The sequence below is a fragment of the Odontesthes bonariensis genome, chromosome 16 (genome assembly GCF_027942865.1).
Source record: "Odontesthes bonariensis isolate fOdoBon6 chromosome 16, fOdoBon6.hap1, whole genome shotgun sequence".
Lineage (NCBI taxonomy): Eukaryota > Metazoa > Chordata > Actinopteri > Atheriniformes > Atherinopsidae > Odontesthes > Odontesthes bonariensis.
The window spans coordinates 28,231,038-28,251,235 of NC_134521.1; the positions used below are offsets into that span (position 1 = coordinate 28,231,038).

A 20,198-nucleotide genomic window follows, 5' to 3' on the forward strand; every position below is an offset into this window, starting at 1 on the left:
GTCCATCCAAACAGAAGAAACATGACATCAGATGTGTCAAACTGCATGATCATCAATCACTACAGAACTGTGCCAAGAAAGCACTTAGTGCCCCGAAGAAGGCGGCATCTTTTCAACATCTCCTCTGCTGTCTGTCTTCCTCCTTCGGCCTCTCTTTCTCTTTCTTTCCGTTCTTCTTTCCTCACCTTGTAACGATGGTGAACCCTTTTCTCTCTGCAGATGAGGACGATGCTGTCTGCCGTGCCCCATAAATGCTGAGGGGAGGGGGTGGGGGAGGAGGAGAGGTAAGATGGAAGGAAACGAAGAAAAAGGAAAGGACGCGTGAGAGGAAGGAAAGAAAAAAAAGGGTGGGGGGGTTGGTGGATGTAGCTGTAGCTGTGGGCCGGGGGGTGAGCTACCTAACCCGGGCTGCTCTGCTGAAATATCCATGGGTGGCTGTGTCGGGAGCCACCACGACTCTTCTGGCAGCTTAAACGAGAACTCGGACGGCACTGGAGGTAACTTAGGGGGTTTATCTGCGTATGTCGGTGTTCACGCGCTTTGCTGTTTCAAGGGCTTCCTCCAGGTTTTTCTGCATGTTTTCCTGGCTGGAGGTCTTCCTCCCTCCCTCAGTGTCCGAGCCCGACAGAGCCGCGGACAGACGGAGCAGACCTCTCGGGTGTCTGCGGCCACACAAAGCGGGGACAGCCGGCTCTGCTGCCCCTTACTTCCCAAAGCGGAGAACATTTCCTGCGCTGCGTTGTTTCTCTTTGTTCTTTCATGTTGACGGAGCTAGCCGGCTAAAGCCTAGCTGCTTAGCTCGCTAGCTCTCTGTACAACAAATATGGGTCACAGGCATCATCGCTCAGGAGTGATTGGGAGTGATTTGAATTATGCTCCGACTGCCTAACTTGAGTTTGCTATTAGCCGTGTTCGTAATGCATTTCGGGCCACTTCGGTTGTTTTCATCAACCTTTCCACACGTTTAACAGCATGTTTGTGTTGGAAAGTGCAGGAGATGAGGTGTCACAAGTCAGTGCTGCAGCTCGATAAAGGAAGTGTGTGTTTTTAATAGTTGACATGCTGTGAACAAGGCCTGTGATCTGAGAAGGCACCGCAGAGTGGACATAACATTCAGAAATGCTATTTATTGAACATTAAACCGTGTTGGGTGAGTTTACATCATGATGATTGGGGCTGTGACATGAAAAATGGATTAAAAGAAAAAGTGTTATTTTTCTGCTGATGGGCTACTGCCAGAAGCAGGATGTCTTGTTAAAACTTGGCGTTTGATTAAATGTGCAGGGTTGGTGTAAGAGGCACAGAGAGCATGCTGGCATAAAGGCATAAAGGCACCTGGATGGAGCTGAGCCGTTCAGAGAGTCTGCATCTTAAACAGAAGGGTCCTTTTTTTTTTTTTTTTTTTTTTGGTGTAGTTTGCTGGTTGCTTTGGTTCTGGGGAGGGGATCCGCTGCTGGCCACTGAGTTATTTTAATTACATACTGAGACGGATTTGCGCCGGGCCCTCAGAGATGCTGAGATAAGTGTGATTTCCTGTTTGTCTTCCTCTTTGTCTCTACATCTTTCTCAACCATTTTGCTTAAACATTCACAATCTGTGGTGTGCAGTAACTGTGGGCTGTTCGGGGTTCAAGCTGTTATTTTACACCTTGGCACTTAGACCTGAACATATGTGCATTTATGTTGTGATGCAGCAGATGAACTGCCAGGTTTACCAAGTCTAAGTGGGACAATAATGTAGTGTAAAAATGTTGCACATTCTGGCCCACATAAAGGGTTTCTGTGAGATGCCCAAGGACAGCCGAGTAGACTCAGAGGCTGAGAATTAGGCTAATGATTTACAGGTATTTCTTGAAAATGTGTCAAAAATGTTTTTAATCAACTTTCTCATAATTTTATGTCACTTTCAGGCTGATATGTATCATTTTTCTTTGAACAAATCATCCAACTTAATGGGTTATTCATCTTGATTAGCCTTAGAACCAGAATGTGCCAACATTGTTGCAGAGGCGCTTGGCTTGGCAACTAAAGCAACGACGTTATTCAGGAATGCTTGAAGTAAGAGAAAAAGGGGGTCGCAGCCCTCCCAATCATTCCAATCAGCCTGGATTGATGACGATGCAGTTTGAAATGTCTGAATTATAAGATGGATTTTTAAAAAAAAAAAAACACACAAATCTGTTGTTTATCCCAAACCAACAGGTACATGTTTCACCTGTCTTGCTGATGTGTAAGTGAATGTGGCAACCTGTGCTCAGTGTCGGGCTGAAAATGAGGAATAAATGGTTAAAATGGAACATTTGTAAGTTTCATCCAGCTGTTTATGCTGATGGATGAAAACGATTCGGAACAACGTGTGAAGTGATCGGGAAATCATCTCATTTTCCAGTATGAGCCAGCAGTTACCTCCACAGATGCTTTGCGTGGTCCCATAAATCCAATCATTTCTGTTTATAAAGGCTGATGCTATGTTTTTTTTCTTTCGTGTTGACTCCAGCAACTCTTCCATTTTCCCTTAAGCAGCATTTAAAGGCCCGTCGTACCTTATTTGATGGAAACGAGGATTCTGAATTACTCTGCATCACTTTTGGTGTCCGGGTATTGTGGGTATTGAACCATGTTTACTGTAAACAGTCAGCTGAAGGTGGACGTTGTCAGTCTGGGCTATGTGATCAGAGTACCAGCAGTTGGCGTAACTCAACACCGTGATCCGTCATCCTCTTCCTGGTGGCTGTGTTGCGTACTCGGACACGCACGTGTACACCCTGTGCTGTGCCTGCCTTCCCCTTCGGTGGTGATCCAGATGGTGTTATTCATCAGCCATTCTGCTGCAGATGAAACACTGTTTGATCCTGCAATCGCCCCAACCTTTTAAATGGGTTTAATAACAGAAACACGGCCGACCTGAGTTGTGCTCAGTCTGTGTGCATGCTCCATATCATTTACTGGTGTACGGTGCCGTGTTTAATCTGTTTCTTTTTCTTTTTCAGCTCAGTTCTGTACCTAAACAGACTTAAAAGTTTAGTTGCTTTGTTTTATATCAATATTTAGTCTTTAAATAATTATTCTCTCTTTCTTCTGACTCCCAATCTCATTTCTATTCTCTTTCAATTTTCCACTCTCTCTTTTGCTTTTGTTTTTCTTCTTTCGCCCTCTTGGTCATTCCTCCGCTTCCTTTATCGATCCCCATTCTGGTTTTTATCTTCCGTCACTTCCTTTCATTCACTCCAACCTCACTCATTTTGCTCCACCATCATGTCTTCCTCTCTTTTTGTACTCTTTACATCTCTCTCTCTCTTTTCCTCACTTCCAGTGGCTCTTGGGCGTAACCAGCCCCTGAAGAGAGAACGGCCTAAATGGAAAAGTGACTACCCGATGACAGAGGGCCAGCTGCGCAGCAAGAGAGATGAGTTCTGGGATACGGCGCCAGCATTCGAGGGTCGAAAGGAGATCTGGGATGCGCTGCGGGCTGCGGCCAGCGCATTTGAGAGTAATGACCACCTGCTGGCGCAGGCCATCCTGGATGGGGCCAGCATCACACTGCCGCATGGTAACGCACTGATGTAGATGTCATCGACACCTGATTGTGTTTGTTGTCCTCACCAAACAGAAGGGGCTCAGCCCCGTATCGGTGTGTGCTCGCACACATCAAACTGCCATCACTGTCGCACACACAACCCTTTTACCTGTTACTGCTTCCGTTGCTGAGTTGAGGAAATTTGCATGACTTTAGCTTCTCCTGCCATAACAGGTCAAAAGGTCTGCCTTGAATAGTTTCCAGGGTGAGATGCTGTGAGGTGACTCTATCAGGACATAACACGCATTGGTGCCACCAGACAGTGGCTCCTTACCACTGGGATCTGGGCTACATTAAAAGTGGTAGAATTGAGAATCTAAACAATGTAGTAAAGCTTCCCCAAAAAATATCTTTTATTTTCAGGTGTAATAACGTGATGCTGAAGAACAATACATGGGAAGTAAACCCCCCCGCACGTAAATGTTCATTTTTGCTTTGGGGAGCGGCCTCTGTGCAGTCCTTCTTACATTACATTTTAGCAGACGCTTTTAATCAAAGCGACTTACAATAAGTGCGTTCAACATCGGTAGGCAAAAGAACTTCAGGTCACAAGAAATCATAAGTGCATTTCCTTCCAAAACCAAACAGCTAAGAGCAAAACTAGTGCTAGAGTAAGTGCGATAGGTCAGGTACCTCAGCCTCTCACCAACTGCACACCAGTCACAGCGGGGTGGGGTTGCAAACCCTGGTTCGGGTAGGGGACGAAATAAAAGAGGTAAGAAAAGCAGGAATGGGATTCAAACCCTGGTTCGGGTAGGGGGTAATGAAAATATAGAGGGTGCCAGTGGTGGAGGAAACAATAAATGCGTAAGGAACTAGGACGGAGCAGGTGATGTCCTAAGAGGGTGGATCTGGGTAGTGTTTCCTGAAGAGGTGGGTTTTCAGCCTGCGGCGAAAGATGGGCAGCGACTCAGCTGTCCTGACATCAGTCGGGAGATCGTTCCACCATCGGGGTGCCAGAACAGAGAAAGGCCGTGTCGATCGTGCGCAGGGACCGCTGTGTGACGGGGTAGCCAGGCACCTGGTGGCCGCAGAGCAAAGTGGTCGGGCAGGGGTTTAGGGCTTGACCATAGCCTGGAGGTATGAAGGAGCTGTTCCTTCCACTGCCCTGTAGGCCAGCACCAGAGTCTTAAACTGGATGCGAGCAGCTACAGGGAGCCAGTGTAGAGAGCGGAGAAGGGGAGAGGTGTGGGAGAACTTGGGGAGGTTGAAAACCAGACGAGCAGCAGCTTTCTGAACCAGCTCCAGGGGTCTGATGGCAGAAGCCGGGGTGCCAGCAAGGAGGGAGTTGCAGTAGTCCAGGCGGGAGATGACAAGAGCCTGGATGAGCACCTGTGCTGCCTTGTCGGTGAGGAAGGGGTGAATCCTCCGGATGTTGTAGAGGAGGAATCGGCAGGAACGGCTCACTGATGCGATGTTTGGCGAGAACGACAGTTGGTCGTCCAGGGTCACACCCAGATTCCTCGCGGTCCGGGTTGATGTCACCACGGAGTCATCCATGGTGATGGCCAGATCTCGGAACGGGCAGCCCTTCCCCGAGAGAAACACCAGCTCAGTCTTGTCCAGGTTGAGCTTTAGGTGGTGCATCGACATCCACCCCGAGATGTCTGCCAGGCACGCAGCAATGCATGCTTCCACTTGGGTGTCAGAAGGGGGAAAAGACAGAATCAGCTGGGTGTCATCTGCATAGCAGTGGTGGGAAAAGTTATGGGAGTGGATGACAGAACCAAGAGATGATGTGTAGAGGGAGAAAAGAAGAGGACCGAGGACCGAACCTTGGGGAACCCCAGTGGTGAGCCTACGTGGCTTCAACACAGACCCTCTCAGTGTGACCTGGTAGAAGCGATCTGTCAGGTAGGATGAGAACATGGAGAGTGCAGAGCCAGAAACCCCCATTCCCTCCAGGGTAGAGAGAAGGATGTCGTGGTTCACTGTGTCAAATGCTGCAGACAGATCCAGGAGAATCAAGACAGAGGAGAGAGAGTTAGCTCGAGCAGTTTGGAGTGACTCGGTTACTGCTAGGAGGGCCGTCTCAGTTGAGTGGCCCACCCTGAACCCGGACTGGTAGGGATCCAAGAGGTTGTTCTGGTGGAGGTAAGAGGACAGTTGTTTAAAGACAGCACGTTCAAGAGTATTGGACAGAAAGGGTAGAAGGGATACCGGTCTGTAATTCTTGATCTCTGAAGGGTCAAGAGCTGGTTTCTTTAGAAGAGGAGGGACTCTGGCAGTCCTGAAAGCAGAAGGAAAAGAGCCTGATGTCAAAGATGTGTTAATGAGGTGGGTCAGGTAAGGAAGAAGATCAGGTGCAGCAGAATGAAGGAGAGGGGAAGGGACTGGGTCAAGGGAACATGTGGTGGGGCGGCTGGATGTTACAAGGTGAAGGACCTCATTTGCAGAGAGGGAGGTGAGGGAGAAGGTGGTAGGGAGGGAGGAGTGGGAGAGCGACAGGTGTGGGTGGTGTGGACAGCTGGGGGGTGAGGGAAGGAAGATCGGATATCGTTAACCTTCTTGTCAAAGAAGTCGGCAAAATCGTCAGGGAGGAGGAGGGGAGAGGGGGTGGGGGTTGTAGGAGGGATGAGAAAGTTTGGAAGAGTTTTTTGGGGTTGGAAGCAGAAGTTTGAATTTTGTTACAGAAGAAGGCAGTTTTTGCAGCAGAGAGAGAGGAGGAAAAAGTGGAAAGCAAGGACTGGAAGGCAAGAAGGTCTTCAGGAAGTTTACTTTTCCTCCATTTGCGCTCAGCCGCCCTCACGCTCCGCCTCTCAGTACGCACTGAGTCCAACAGCCAAGGGGCAGGTGGAGCTGAGCGTGCAGGCCTGGAGGTGAGGGGACAGAGTTTGTCCAGAGAGGAGGACAGGGTGGAGAGAAGAAGATCAGTAGAAGTGTCAGGGGAAAGAAGAGAAAAAGATTCAGGGGCAGGCAGAGCAGAGTGAACAGAAGAGGAGAAGTCAGTGGGGGAGAGAGAGCGGAGATTGGGACGAGAAGATACCAAGTGGGTGGGGGGAGGTCGGGAGGGAGGAGAGGAGAGGAGAGGGAGAGGGAGAGGGAGAGGGTGTAGGACATGAAGTAGTGGTCAGAGAGATGAAGGGGAGTGACAGAGAGGTTGGCGCTAGAACAGTGCCTGGTGAAGATAAGGTCCAGTATGTTGCCAGTAGGAGGAGATGGGGAGAGAGCTAGGTCGAAGGAGGAGAGAAAAGAAACAAGAGGGTGAAGCTTCTCTGTCTGGATGTTGAAATCACCGAGAAGGATGAGGCCGGAGCCATCATCAGGGAAGTGTCCAGCTCCTCCAGGAAGTCCCCAATAGGGCCTGGTGGGCGATCTTACTATCTCACTGTTATTGGCATTTCAGCGGAAATGGACCAGATTATAAGCCTCTGCGTCATTCAGACTGCAGTTAAAAGGAGATCAAGACCACATTTAAGAGATTAGACCTTAGCCGTTAGGAAGTACACTACGTACCACCCAAGGAATCGATAAATAATAAATGAAAAGGAGTGTGTTCCCGGTCCCCTGAAAGTAGGACTAAGTTAAGTAATCACTCACAGAAGCATAGCAAACACACTGGAGAGCATTAAGGTACAGCTTTTGTCAGCACTGTACATGCACTCCTCCTGGACCTAAAGGTCACGACCTAACTGGTCCTCAATGATTTCTTTGAAGCGGCGTTCATTTGGAGCTCAGTGATTGTACATCATAAATCTTTGATGAGCAAAAATGGCTGCAGCTCGTTGCCTGTGTGTGTTTCAGCATGCAGAGATCAAGGTTTGTGAGGTGGATGCCATTGGACTGACCAACACGCTAAGCTGGTAGAGTGAAGGTGTTCTTTTTTTTCCCAGTGCATAATGCTCCACTGGTTTATAAGCAGTGCTGCCGGAGTGGATTCTCCTCGTACTTCTGACACGTCCCAACATCTGTGAAATGTGTTTACAGATGGGAGCAGCGCTTGAGCTCTTCAAATAGAATATGAGCTTCTGTTTGTACCCGTCTGGATGCAACAGAATGTAGATTGTGGTCTTTATCCCCTTAATTTAGCTGACACCACCCTGCATGCATGACCAGGCATCTACACTTTTAGATGCTTTCAGACTTGGCTTTGTGAATTTCATGTAGAATATAAGTATCAGGGAACCTGATTTCTGGTCAGATGTGGATGTTTGTGCCCCACAGATTCTTTGATTAATTGCAAAGATCCCAGTAAAGACCAGCAGCCTTTAATGTTGGATGAAATTTGTTAAATTCCCAGTCCCACAACCCAGCGGCAGCAGCCATGGTGAATATTTTACCATTATTTCCAGCACTTTAAGAAGCAGTTCCACACGTCTACATATGACAGTAATGTTTAAAGGGCACTAAAAATAAAAAAAGATAGAATTATTGTGCTGGTCTGACCAAAACAAGACTCTTAAAATGCATTTAAACATGTCAGCCTGACCACAATCACATGAAATCAAGCCTCTAATCAAAGATGTGCACGCTCAGCCAGGTACTCTGTGCATGCTCCAATGTTCCATCCTTTTGTAAAGACAGAACGAATGCCACCGAATTCCCAACAAAGCTGCTCTCACTGGCATATTTTTCAGTTTCTCTTGTCAGGTCAACTCGAGGGAAATGATGGCTGAAAATCGGCCCATTAATGCGACATACCAACTCGCAGTCACTTGAGGCTTTTCAGACTGCTGCCCTGCTCCTTTTTAACTGCAGCGTCACCTGACACAACCACCCGTGAAGGGACTTTAACACATCCGTGCAGGGAATTTGGCAATGCTTTCATGTTCTGTGATGTTCCACAGAGAAAGTCAGAAGCAGCAGAACGTTTCCAACATTCATCACACAGCCCACAGTCTCAGAGCGCTGGACATATCTCAGTCAGTAGTCTGTTGCACACTGGAGAACAGACCAGGCCCTCTCTGCTCATTATGTGAAAACTAAATAATGAACCTAAAACCATGTAAGCACCTTGGATCTAGAATCCTGTCCAATCCTGGCACAGCATCATGGGTACTTTACATTTTTAGTCCTCAAATAACTGTGCGCAGGTTGTTCATCATTTGTCAGTTAGCTCATTTCTAAGCCTAACTGGGTGCCTGAACATTTTTTTTTACCCAGATGAGCACCTCTGCAGGAAGCCGAAGATGCTCAGTATTGTGTTTGATGGTCTCAAAGATGTGGAACAGCTTTGCCTGTAGGCGGATTAAGGTGTATCAGATACCAGTGACGGGCCTTTTGTGAAGAATAGTCAGTATCTAGTTGGGCCAGATGGGACCCTGCTGGGCTCCAGCTGTGGATTCCCCAAACCTGACATCACTGCTTCTCTAGGCGTTTCCGCACATGAACACCAGAGATGTTCAGGAGACTGTGCAGTCAGTTTGGTTCCGTCTTTTTGGGCAGTCGCTCTTCACATGCGCACATCGCAGTCAGCGGAGGACTCTCTGTTGGAGGTGTGCTCTCCTTCCTGTGGTGGTGTGGGGCAGCAGGTGGAGGCAGAGGCAGAGGCCTGTGATGCAGAAATGATGTTTCTTTACACGCTGCGGAGGAAAGCAGACGAGGCTGCTGATTGGGTGGTTGTGAGCACTGCGGGTATCTGTACGTACACTTAATGGCCTGGAGTCAGCAGACAGAAGGAACACACACGCTCAGTCACACAGCGAATGCCTCTAAACATCTTCGGACACGTTCGTCACACCCACTGAGGTTCCAGAGCTTCTTCTTTCTGGGAGCCGGGGGGGGGGGGGGGGGGATCTCAAAGTTTGGAGCCAAAGTTTTGGGGCGTACTGCTGCTCCGGAGCAGCATCTCAGGACCCCCAGTGTGTGTGGCGGTCTCACTCAGCCAGCACTGCAGTCCAAGCAGCAGGCAAATCTGAGAAGATTGTTCAGTCTCCTTTTCTGTTCACTTCTGGGATTCCATTTCAAATTCTTTGATGCCGCTTTAGATTTGCCCCACCATTATCATAAAGTGCAGAATACTTGCCAGACCGCTTAGGCAAGAACAGAAATGGTTGGTTCTGCTAACTGCTCTGAGCAAGTTTGAGCTTAAAAAAAACCAAAGGTCTGCATGCTAACATGGCTAACATGCTAATACTAAGCCAGTGCATGGTTTCCGATCTTAAACACCAGGGCTTAATGTGTAGGCACTAAACACAGAGTACAGCTGAGGCTGGGCTTTTGAGCTTTCAGCATTTTTACTCAGAACTACAAATGGGATCCCCATCATGGCATTGGCAGATCCCATCGGCTGTTGGTCGACATGAGGGGGGGGGAAACGGTGAGATACGGTGACGTAAGAGATTCATATCCAGGTCCAGTTTTTGTGTTTTCTATGAAGCCAATATAATAGGATTATAAATGGGTATGTCATCATTTGTTTGAATCTATTTAACTTCAAAGTAATATGATGCATTCAGATGATTTAAGGAGCACTGCAGAGTTAGATGTGTTGAAATGTGGATGGCTGCATTAGATGAGGGTAACTGTCACAGGCCTTCAGTACGCCCAGACAAGTTATTGTCATTGTCAATCATTGGAGAAATATTGATGTGACAGAAGAGTATTCAGCGGCATGGGATGAAAGTTTGCCAGCATTTTTGTTTTTAGTGCTGTGCAGCTCTGCATTCCAGAAGTCGATTGTTAATGGCTTAAGATAATGGATGTTTGTTGTCCCACCAGCTGGTTTCTGGTGAGCGGTTTCACGTAATGACACTACATTGTTAGGAGAAACGGAGTAAGTTGAGCTCCCCCAACCCCACACTGACCTCTGACAAAGTTTCCTTTGGTTTGGTGTTACTCTAATGTCCTCGCCTTGACCACAGCAGCTGTCATCGAGACGGCAGAGCGCCACATCCTGTGAGCGTCGGGTGACTCATCTCAGTCTCGTTCACCACAGAACCGGTCAGCCCCTCTCTGGAGCTGAAACACAGAAGAGACCACATCGTCGCCGTGTTTTCTTTTAAAAAGCCGCCGAAAAGCGTAATGTGAATGTGATAAAGTGTATCTGTGTTTTCAGATATGACCAATAGTTGTTCTGCGGGTGACCTGTCTCTGAAATCCCCTTGAGGACTTTTGGGGGTCCCCCACGAGGATAAAATAACCCGTCTACTACCGCTTCTACTCCATTAACCTTTGCTGTGATGTGTCTGACTCACATTTAGTCTCTGATGATGATCCTTTTGTCATCATTATGCAGCAGCACCATGCATTTCATTTCCCTTTCTCCTGCTTTCACTCTCGGATCTCTGCTCCCAAGTCTTGACTCATTTCTCCATTTTATATTATTAGTCGCATTCGAACTGTAGGAACCTTTGGCAGTTCCTATAACCTTTAATCCACGGGGCCATTTTCTCCCGCATTCGGACATACAGTAACTGGGGACCATCTCCCTCAGTTCCTAGAACCAATTCAGGAGTGAACGGGGAGCATTTAAGGACTCCTGAGTTCTGGTTCTGGTTCGTAGGTAATTGCTTGGCATTGGAATATCCCAGTTAATCATTAACCTGTGAACTTAACATAAAGTTCCCTGCCAGCAGTTGTATGAGTTGCATAAGTTATTACCTGTTTTAGGTGATGATGATGGTGGTTTATAGCTTCCAGTATATGTGTGATCCCACAAAGGAAGACTTAAAATAGATGTGGTTATTACAGAAGCTCGTTATTGCAAGTTTGCTGCTGAGGTAACTTGGAAAAATAATGACTTCCTTTTTAGTGTTATTTACTTATTTGATACAGATAACTGGGTCAAATTGAAGCTGTTTCCATTTCTCCTTTTTTCTCTTTTTTTCCTTTCCTTTAGGAGCTCTGACCGAATGTTATGATGAACTGGGGAATCGATACCAGCTGCCCGTCTACTGCCTCTCTCCCCCCGTCAACATGATTGAGGAGCGCTCGGATGACCCTGATGGCTCAGATCCAGACTCCGGGGCCGCGGACCCGTCCTCGGGCAGTGCCTGCGACCCGGGCGCGGGAGGCGAGTGCCAGCTCCGGCTCCGGCTCTCCACAGGACGCGACCTTCGGCTGGCGGTCCGTTCCACGGACACAGTGGGCATGATGAAGCGGCGTTTGCAAAGTCAGGAGGGTGTTCCTGCTGCAACCCAACGCTGGTTCTTCTCAGGTCGGCCACTGACCGACAGGCTGCGCTTGGACCAACTCAACATCTCCAGGGACTATGTGGTGCAGGTCATCCTGAGCCAGCGTCCGCCACCAGAGCCCGTAATTACACCAGGACATACGCCTGAAGCCTCTGGGCCGGTGGCAGTGGAAGGAGCGCCTGCCCTGCCTCAGGAGCCCACACCGGTGGAGAATTAACCCCCCTGAAGCTGGCAGCGCCACAGGCCTCGCAGTGTAAAAGAATGAGGATATGGAGGGACAAGAAAGAATGAAAGGTGATTCTTCTCCTCTTCTTCTTCGAACAAGGGCTTTGTTCGGCGGGATGTTGGCTGTCTGCCGGAGCATAAAGACTATTGAGAAAAGACTCTTCCTCTTGGTATTACACGTTGAAATTTTGACCTTTTTTGGAGTCTTTTTAACTGTTCCTATGGAAATCAAACACCAAAAGGAGAACTTTGTCAGATGGCCTTGAAGGGTGGTTTTTTTGTGTGTTTTTTTTTTTTTTTTTAGCAACTCTGAGATTTGAATGTTCCTGTGTTTCAGTTTCCAATTAAGTTCTGCTCTCTGTGAGCCGGGGGGGGGGCAGAATTCAATGTTTTATAAGGCTACAGGGTTCTGAATCCATTTTCCGTGCGGACAGCTTCGGGGGAAGAGACAACTCAACAATCCTATCAGTTATTCAGGCATTTTTTTGTAACTACATGTGAATTGAATAAAGAATACTTCAGTCAGGAGCTAACGGCTGTGAAGAAGGTCTGCTATTGCTACTTGGCACACAGGTGTTTCCTTTATTTTGTCGAAAAGCTGCAGTCAGAAGGCATGACTGTGTTGACCAAGCTGCTGCTGGATTCAGTACTTTACTTCTCTCTGCTTCACTGAACAATCAAATCAATCACGTGATAAACAATGAGCGCATAGCCTTTTGGGTATGAATGAGTGAATAAATGTGTGTGTCTGTGGAAGCTCATGTGATCAGGACGCAAACCCCACTTATTCACATAAGGATGGAGATCAGAAACACAGTTGCATATTTTGATTAAAAATAGAATGTTTTTAATTAAAATTGGTCATTGTTTCTATTCTTTGATCTCTGTCTGATTGTTTGAACGTTCTCTTATTTCAATGAGCTTTTAGGACAAAACGCAGCCAGTATTTCTCCCACCGATTTATTATGGAAGCTCAAACCCCGCATCATCGCACTGTCTGCGTCTTTATGGAGATTTGCTTCTTTGTCAGTAGCTACAAGACGGGCCCATTGCCACTTTGCACGAAGCAACCTGTAGTTTGTTGTCAGATAGCAACATTTAGCATGAAAACTACAACCTCAATTTATAAAAAAAAATACTAATAAAAAGTTGGTATTCTGTGTAAAATAAAACAGAAAAACGTATGTGATGATGAGCAAATATAAAACCTTTTATTCAAACATATAAGTAATGTCAGATGTTGAAACTGAGACATTTTACAATTTCATGAAAATGATTCGCTCATCTTGGATTTGACGGCAGCTACACGTCCACTTTAACCCCTGGGTAGCATCAAACATGCAGTTTGATGATGCATCAAATGTTTTCAGCTGGCGAAAGGTCAGAATTGCTGAACTATGCAAGGCCTTCCCTCAAATAAAAGGTGTCGTCTGGATGGGAGCACACACTACTCACAAAAAGTTAGGGAAAAGTTAGGCTTTCGGGTGAAATTTATGGAAAATGTAAAAAGTTTACGCTACAGTGATATATCATGAAAGTAGGGCACTGGTGGTTTCCTCATCTCAAACTATTTATTGAAACAAAAGCCAACAACAGTGGTGGGTATACCACAACAAAAAATTCCAATGTCTCAATAACTTGTCATGTTCCCATGAGCATTAATTACAGCTCGACAACGACGTCTCATGCTGTTCACAAGTCGACTTATTGTCTGCTGAGGCGTGGCGTCCCACTCCTCTGGAAGGGCGGCCCTCAGGTCAGTGAGGGTCTGAGGTACAGAGTTAGGAGCCCCTACAGGGCGACTCAGCTGATCCCAGAGGGTTTCTAAGGGACTTACGTCTGGAGAAAGTGCAGGCCTCCATCTGAGGTACCCCAGTCTCCAGCAGCCGTTCCCTAATGATGCGACCCCGATGAGCTGGAGCAGTGATGTCCATGAAGATGAAATTAGGCCCCATGCAGGGGCACAATGACTGGATCAATGATGTTATTCAGGTAGTATGGGCTGCTCACTGCACCATTCACAAAGTGTAGGGCAGTTCTGCACTGACCAGCCACACCTCCCCCCACTGTAACACCACCAACAGTGGCTGATGCATAGCACTGTCCTTGACGTCTCCAGCAGCGATGGCGGCCATCATTTCTGTTCGACGTGAATCGACTTTCATCAGAGAACAGCACTGTGTCCCGCTGGTCCCTCGTCCAGCGTTAATGCTCCCCGGCCCATGCAGGACTATGACACCTGTGCCCTGTGGTGTGCTCAGGTACCCTTACAGGTCTTCTAGCACGCAGACCACCCTGATGGAAACGCTTTCGAATGGTCTGACGTGACACTTGGGTGCCTCTCACCTCCCTTAAATGTGCCTGGAGTAGAGTGGCAGTCATCAGTGTGGGATGTGGCCAAAGGACGTCCACTTCTATGCCTTTCTGTGACTCTTCCAGTCTTTCTGTGACTCTTCCAGCCTTTCTGTGACTCTTCCAGACTCTTCCAGTCTTTCTGTGACTCTTCCAGCCTTTCTGGGACCCCTCCAGCCTTTCTGTGACTCTTCCAGTCTCTCTGTGACTCTGCTGCAACCTGCTGATGACGCTCTGTGACACTCCAAGCTCAGCGGCCACGTCCGTCTGAGAACATCCTGTTTGACGCCTCGCAATGGCGAGGGACTGTTGATCGACTGTTAGGTGTCGTCTTGGTCTCATGATGAATAAATGTGAGCAATAAAGTACTGAAACGTTGAACAGTTGGACATGTGCATTCAAAAGTTTACAGAAGGTCACATTAAGTTCACCTGTAAAGGTTAGAATGCATTTCAGGTGCATCCTGGAATTTCAGCCAGAAGCAGAATATCCCTAATGTTTGGTGAGTAGTGTACCTTTAGGCATTCATGGTGCCTCTCCAGATGTGTAAGCTGCCAGCTCCACAGGCATTACTGTACCCCAATAGCATCAGAGATCAAGGCTTTTAAACTGAGTGCTGAGGTGGTCCCTGTCCTCTTTAGTCTGGGGGACTAACAGCCTCTTTGTCTCAGTCCTTTTTAAATGAGCTTTGGTCAAAAGAAGACAGCATTTCTGGATCATGTTCACATATGGCTGCTTCTTTGCCTGACCGAGCTTTAACCTGCATTTGTGGCTGGCACGGTGAGCTGTGTTCACAGACCATGCTTTCTGGAAGTCTTCCTGAGCCCATGCAGTGATGTCCAGGACAGAGTGCTGCCCCAAGGCCTCTGTGTGCCTCCACAGAGACTCTTTTCATGTCATTCGTTGTAGATGATGGAATATTCAAAGCCTTCACACATTGATCAACATTATCCTGAAAATCGCTGCAGGATTTGTAGTCGCAGATTGCAGAACCTCTGCTTTACTTTTCTACAAGCTTTTATGAAAGTTTTTGAGGTTTTTGCATCGTATCACTCTCAAAAAGACAAAAAACTAAACAAAAAAGAAACAGGTTTCCTCGCTAGTGACGATATATTATCCGACGTGTGTTTACTGAGATCCATAATAAGTTAATGAATGAACACTGTTGAAATAAACAAAGATAGATCAGAGATAAGAACTTCAATCTGACTGGGGTGGTCCGTGGTGTAGTGGGTTGAGCAGGCTCCCCATGTACAAGAGGCTATAGTCCTCACTGCAGCTGACCCCAGTTCAAGTCCCACATCAGACAGCCCTTTGCTGCATGTTGTTCCCCCTCTCTCTGCCCCCTGCTTCCTGTCTCTCTCCACTGGCCTATCCAATAAAGGCATAAAAAGCCCCAAAAAATACTTACAAAAATGGAAAAAAAAAAAAAAGAACTTCAATCTGACTGTCAAGCAACAATCTATCAAGTTTCTAAATGTAGAGGAAACGGGGGCGTTGATGTAGTAATAAAAGTGAAAGATGCGCCATTCAGAGGACAGAAAGTGAATGTGATATAAAATCGGTGTGGTTTTACAGAAAAAGCCAAAACAACATGGCGGCTCTGAGGAGAGATGCCCTCACAAGGTCAGTTTCAGCGTGTTAATCTGGTTTGCTCTCATCTAACAGGCATGTGACATTTACTTTTGATGAGATAACAGGTGACTATTCAGCGTGTGTTGAGTTTTCCCTGTACAGTTTCTGGTTTAAAAGCTAGGGGAAATGAGCAAACCTGGCGTTTCTTTTCAGAACAATACATGGAGAGAAAACCTCCCTTTGATTCGAACACAGAATATACGCTCTCACTGAGCAATAGTCATTTGTTTCCTTTTTTTTACAGCAGAGGTTGAGGTATGTTCATTACAGGAAATAGCCTCATTTCAGAAATACCTGCACCGGCATAGTTAAATGTTAGTGGTTATAGTGGAGGCTAAAGAAAGAGATCTTGGAAACCCCAGTAACCAATCCAATCCATTCCGATCCAACTTTATTTGTTAAGCACTTTAAAAGAGCCAACATAACTAAAGGTGTTGATATTCTAATAATACTAATAGAGTGTTCCCACATGACATTCAGCCGTGTCTTTATGGTACCTCAGTTAAAATGGATCTTTTATTTAACCCTCTTTGCTTTCTGTGGCCGTGTCAGATGCTTTCTGGTTCTTGTTCCTAAGAATTTCCATGACCATTTTCCAAGGTACCTATTCATGTTTGTTTTACAGATATGCGCACCATGACACGTTGTCATGTGCAAACACTCGAACCTCATCAGTTCCCTTTCACAGAAGTTTCTGTCTCTTGCCTTTCATTACTTCCTCCAACAATGGTCTATGAGGCCACGCAATAACACTCCCAATTCACGTGAAATATACAGCAGCACAATAGGAATTGTTCTTCTTTTGTAGACTCTCTTGTCATCTTCCACATGACTCGGTGAACTGAGCCAAGCAAAAGATGATCAAATATAATATAATGAATGTTGAAGATTTCATTTTGATTTATTCCTGTGCTTTATAATTCATTCCAGCTGATAGGGGGGCTCTTATCTCACTGTCCTTCCAGGTAATATCCCACAAACCAGTCCTGAGATGAAACACATGCACACACACACACATTATGTGCTTCCCTGTCACACTGGGGTTTTTCACCCTTCTGCTTCTGTCCTACATAAATACTGCAGCTGAATGCAGAGTTCAGACAGGCAACACATACCCAAACACAGCATTCTCACTGAGACCAGGGCAACGTTTTGGATCGAGTCAAGGTAAGATCAACAATACTGAGTCTCATTATTCGAACTTCTCTGCTTGTCTTTTTGTTTCAGTAACTCATTCGGTACATATCTATTCTTCTGTGCACGTATAAAACTCAGATTTCATTTTAAGAATTGGATAATTACAGATCCTATGAAAAAAAAAGAATCTCTTGTCTGTTTAATCATCAAGCGGTGATAATAATGTGATCATTCTCATTTAGTGTGAATACATACTTTATGCTTTGTGAAAGCTTTTTACTGCTCATGTATAGAAAACCCTGAACAGGGACCCCTTATTTTTTTTAAAGGCACCCCTTGGATCTGGGCTTTTCCACTCCTGGGTTTGAACCCCAGAAAGATCTTTAAACAAGAGGAAAGCGTATGAAACTGCGACACTAAGTGGAACTCCTTAGTTCAAACCGCTCTTTAATTTGACTACTTATGCATGAAATCTGTCACCATATACAATCTGTAAATATGAAAGGAATTTGGTGATTCTAGATTGACCGTAGGAGTGAGCGTGGGCATGCAAGGTTGTTTATCTCACTTGTCTCTGTGTTGGCCCTGTGATGGACTGGCGACCTGTCCAGGGTGGTCAGTGGTACCGAATCAGTGGTACCGAATCTGAATTGGATAAAGCGGGTATAAATAAACCCCAGATAGATGGGTGGATGGGTATTGTCAAAAGATGGATGGATGAACCCCTACTGGGATTGAGTTTTTTCATATTTTGTCACGGTTTAAATCATCATCTCAAGCCACAAATCATTATCTGATCGTAGATGCACTTCTTGTCACTCCTTGCAGATGCATTTGCTGTTCCTTATACTCCTCTGTGCCGGCCTTTGCTGTGCCAGCACTGACAGTCACCTAGATAACCTTGAGACTCTAATGGATAATGGTTAGTATCTTCCTCTTCCCTGGATATCCTTTGACCACCCCCCCCTTTTCACCTCACATGCGGTAAATGATGACTAATCTTATGTGTGATTTCCGCAGTTGTGGTCCTGAGGGTGCCTCACATTCAGGGGACCATGGTGGAAGTTCCTCTGACCTGTGGAGGAGCTTATCAGAGCATGTCTGTGCTTTGGAAGAAAAATGGTAATACAGCCGCCAGCACTGCTTTTGTACTTCTAAATGTGCCTGTGCCAGTATGCTGAGTGTGTTGCAGTAAAATACAAAATAAAACATATAATGTGATACATTTTGTTTTTTACATTTTTGAATCACTGACATCACTGCAACTCTGTCCCTGGCACAGGGAAGGAGCTTACACCAGCTCTCCGGGGAAACCAAGTCAAAGTTCTGGTAAAAGAAATGAATGGAGGAAACTACACTTGTCACCTCAGTTCAAACGGAGACTACCTCAACCACACCACCATCATGGTCCAACTGGATCCAGATAACAGGACTGTCATACTGGAGGAAAAATCCCCCGAAGAAGGTGAGATAAGAGACATGGAAGGTGAGCGTAAAGAGAATCGCATAGAGAGAGGTTGCAAGTAAAAGGAAAAAGAACAAAGGAGGTCAACAGAGTCAAGACAAACAGAGAAACAAAGAACTGTCTGTTGGCCCTGACAATAGTGAAATGATTAGAGAACTGGGCAGGCTTTTTATTACATATTTAAAGTTATCAAAGTGGTTCTCATAAAAGGAATGTTTTTAAAGATGCTTCCATCAGCATTTTGCCACCAACGAACTTAGTCATTTCTTTCTTTGCAATAACTCATGATGAAATGATGGAAGCTTCGTAACAGTGTGGTGAAACTCATAAATGTTCGACATTTAGAAAATGAAAGGAAAAGGAGATGAGGGAGCTGACACTGTTGATGTTCCTCCAGGTCACATCCACTGCTCGGCACCCAACTACAATGGCTCCTTTCACTGCACCTGGACCAGAACACAGTTCAGATCCCATGCCGCTGTGCTCCTGGTAAAGGCAGAACGGTGAGGTCACAGTCAGAGCAGCACAGAAAAGCCACCGTGGTGTTTGCTATCTTAATTCTTCTTGCTGAGGTCATGGTGAGGGGAAGACTTGTGTCCCATTCTAGATAGTTTTTCACCATCCATTTTCTATTGAATCCAGTTTAATGGAGGATCTCCTCCATTCCTTCCACTGTGTGATGGATGCTGATGGATCAGGGGTTCACTGCCTGCATGCCAACTGCCCTTACCAAGAGGAGCAACACCGCATCGCACTAACCGTCTACATGCACAGCTACTCTCGATTGGAGGCCTACACAAAGTCTTTCTACCTGAGAGAGATTGGTAAGTCATTTAATCCAAATGCCATGTTTGTTTTCATTATCATTTAATAAATGAGAGATAAACCACCTCATTCCTCTCAAAATCTAGTAAGGCCAGCGATGCTCCAAAACCTGCATGTCAGTAATGGCAAGGTGTTCAGTTGGGAATACCCCGACTCGTGGGAGAAGCCCTGCACCTTCTTTGGACTCCACTTCCAGGTCAAGACCGTCCCCAGCGGTCACTCCTGCAGCAGTGAAGAGCTCATAGCAGTAAGAAATCAGATCCAAATGCACCAGTTAGCCTCCAGTTCAGTTCCGAATCCGTCTTTTAACGCGTTGCACTTTCTTTCGAGCAGAACAGCACCACGGATAAGACCGAGTACGAGGTCAGCGTCAGAACCAAGAGGTACGTTTTCTGCGTGCGAGCCCAGGACAAGTTCACCATGGGACCGTGGAGCTACTGGAGTCAGTGCGTGTAAGTGTTACTCCCACCTTTGGAAACAACGGTTTCTTATTAAAGCTTTTGTGGGTGTGATGTCCTTTTCCATATGATATCACCCCCAGCTGATCTGACCCTGTTTTACTCCAACCTGTCTTTTTTCTCCAGAGTGAATAAACATGATGTGAAGTGCTAATGTCTGTCACTGCCGCAGCCATGGAAGAAAGAGGAAAACGCAGATGGAAAGGAAATATTCCTCCGTATTATATCGGTTCTTTTCTTTTTTAAGTGATGCACAAAGTGAAGTGGATGTATACATGTACAGTATTTATTCATCATTCATTTAGGTTACCCATATGGGACTGTAGTGCATTGTTTAATTTTTTTTTTTTAAATCAATCATCATTTCCTTCATGTTGCAAATCATCTTTAATTTAATATATTTTGCTCAAGTTTTGTTTGGTTGTTTTTGTTGAATTTCATAATAAAAAT

General features: G+C 46.1%; 2 protein-coding genes across 3 annotated transcripts; both read left to right on the forward strand.

Annotated features, from left to right (window-relative positions):
- Positions 1–336: 336 nt before the first annotated feature.
- ubtd2 (ubiquitin domain containing 2) lies at positions 337–12,404 on the forward strand. Of its 2 annotated transcripts, none has more exons than XM_075486836.1 (3): positions 337–497; positions 3,313–3,549; positions 11,357–12,404. In XM_075486836.1, exons 1-3 carry the CDS (start codon positions 428–430, stop codon positions 11,866–11,868), a joined length of 819 nt encoding a protein of 272 aa, XP_075342951.1. In that variant the 5' UTR covers positions 337–427; the 3' UTR covers positions 11,869–12,404. The 2 variants fall into 2 exon arrangements, with proteins under 2 accessions (XP_075342951.1, XP_075342950.1); XM_075486835.1 differs by lacking the exon at positions 337–497 and adding an exon at positions 613–3,018.
- A 4,557-nt stretch (positions 12,405–16,961) lies between these two features.
- On the forward strand, positions 16,962–20,147 carry il12bb (interleukin 12B, b). The gene is made up of 9 exons (XM_075487338.1): positions 16,962–17,030; positions 17,829–17,922; positions 18,021–18,122; positions 18,283–18,465; positions 18,863–18,968; positions 19,108–19,289; positions 19,377–19,537; positions 19,624–19,742; positions 19,875–20,147. Exons 2-9 carry the CDS (start codon positions 17,829–17,831, stop codon positions 19,900–19,902), a joined length of 975 nt encoding a protein of 324 aa, XP_075343453.1. The 5' UTR covers positions 16,962–17,030; the 3' UTR covers positions 19,903–20,147.
- Positions 20,148–20,198: the final 51 nt, after the last annotated feature.

Coding starts and splice junctions, on each gene's coding strand:
- ubtd2 (XM_075486835.1), top strand. CDS start 2,928: ATGCTCCATATCATTTACTGGTGTACGGTGCCGTGTTTAATCTGTTTC. Junction 3,019..3,312: donor GTACCTAAACAGACTTAAAA/GTTTAGTTGCTT, acceptor CCTCACTTCCAG/TGGCTCTTGGGCGTAACCAG. Junction 3,550..11,356: donor CAGCATCACACTGCCGCATG/GTAACGCACTGA, acceptor CCTTTCCTTTAG/GAGCTCTGACCGAATGTTAT.
- il12bb (XM_075487338.1), top strand. CDS start 17,829: ATGCATTTGCTGTTCCTTATACTCCTCTGTGCCGGCCTTTGCTGTGCC. Junction 18,466..18,862: donor GGAAAAATCCCCCGAAGAAG/GTGAGATAAGAG, acceptor ATGTTCCTCCAG/GTCACATCCACTGCTCGGCA. Junction 19,743..19,874: donor AGCTACTGGAGTCAGTGCGT/GTAAGTGTTACT, acceptor TTTTTTCTCCAG/AGTGAATAAACATGATGTGA.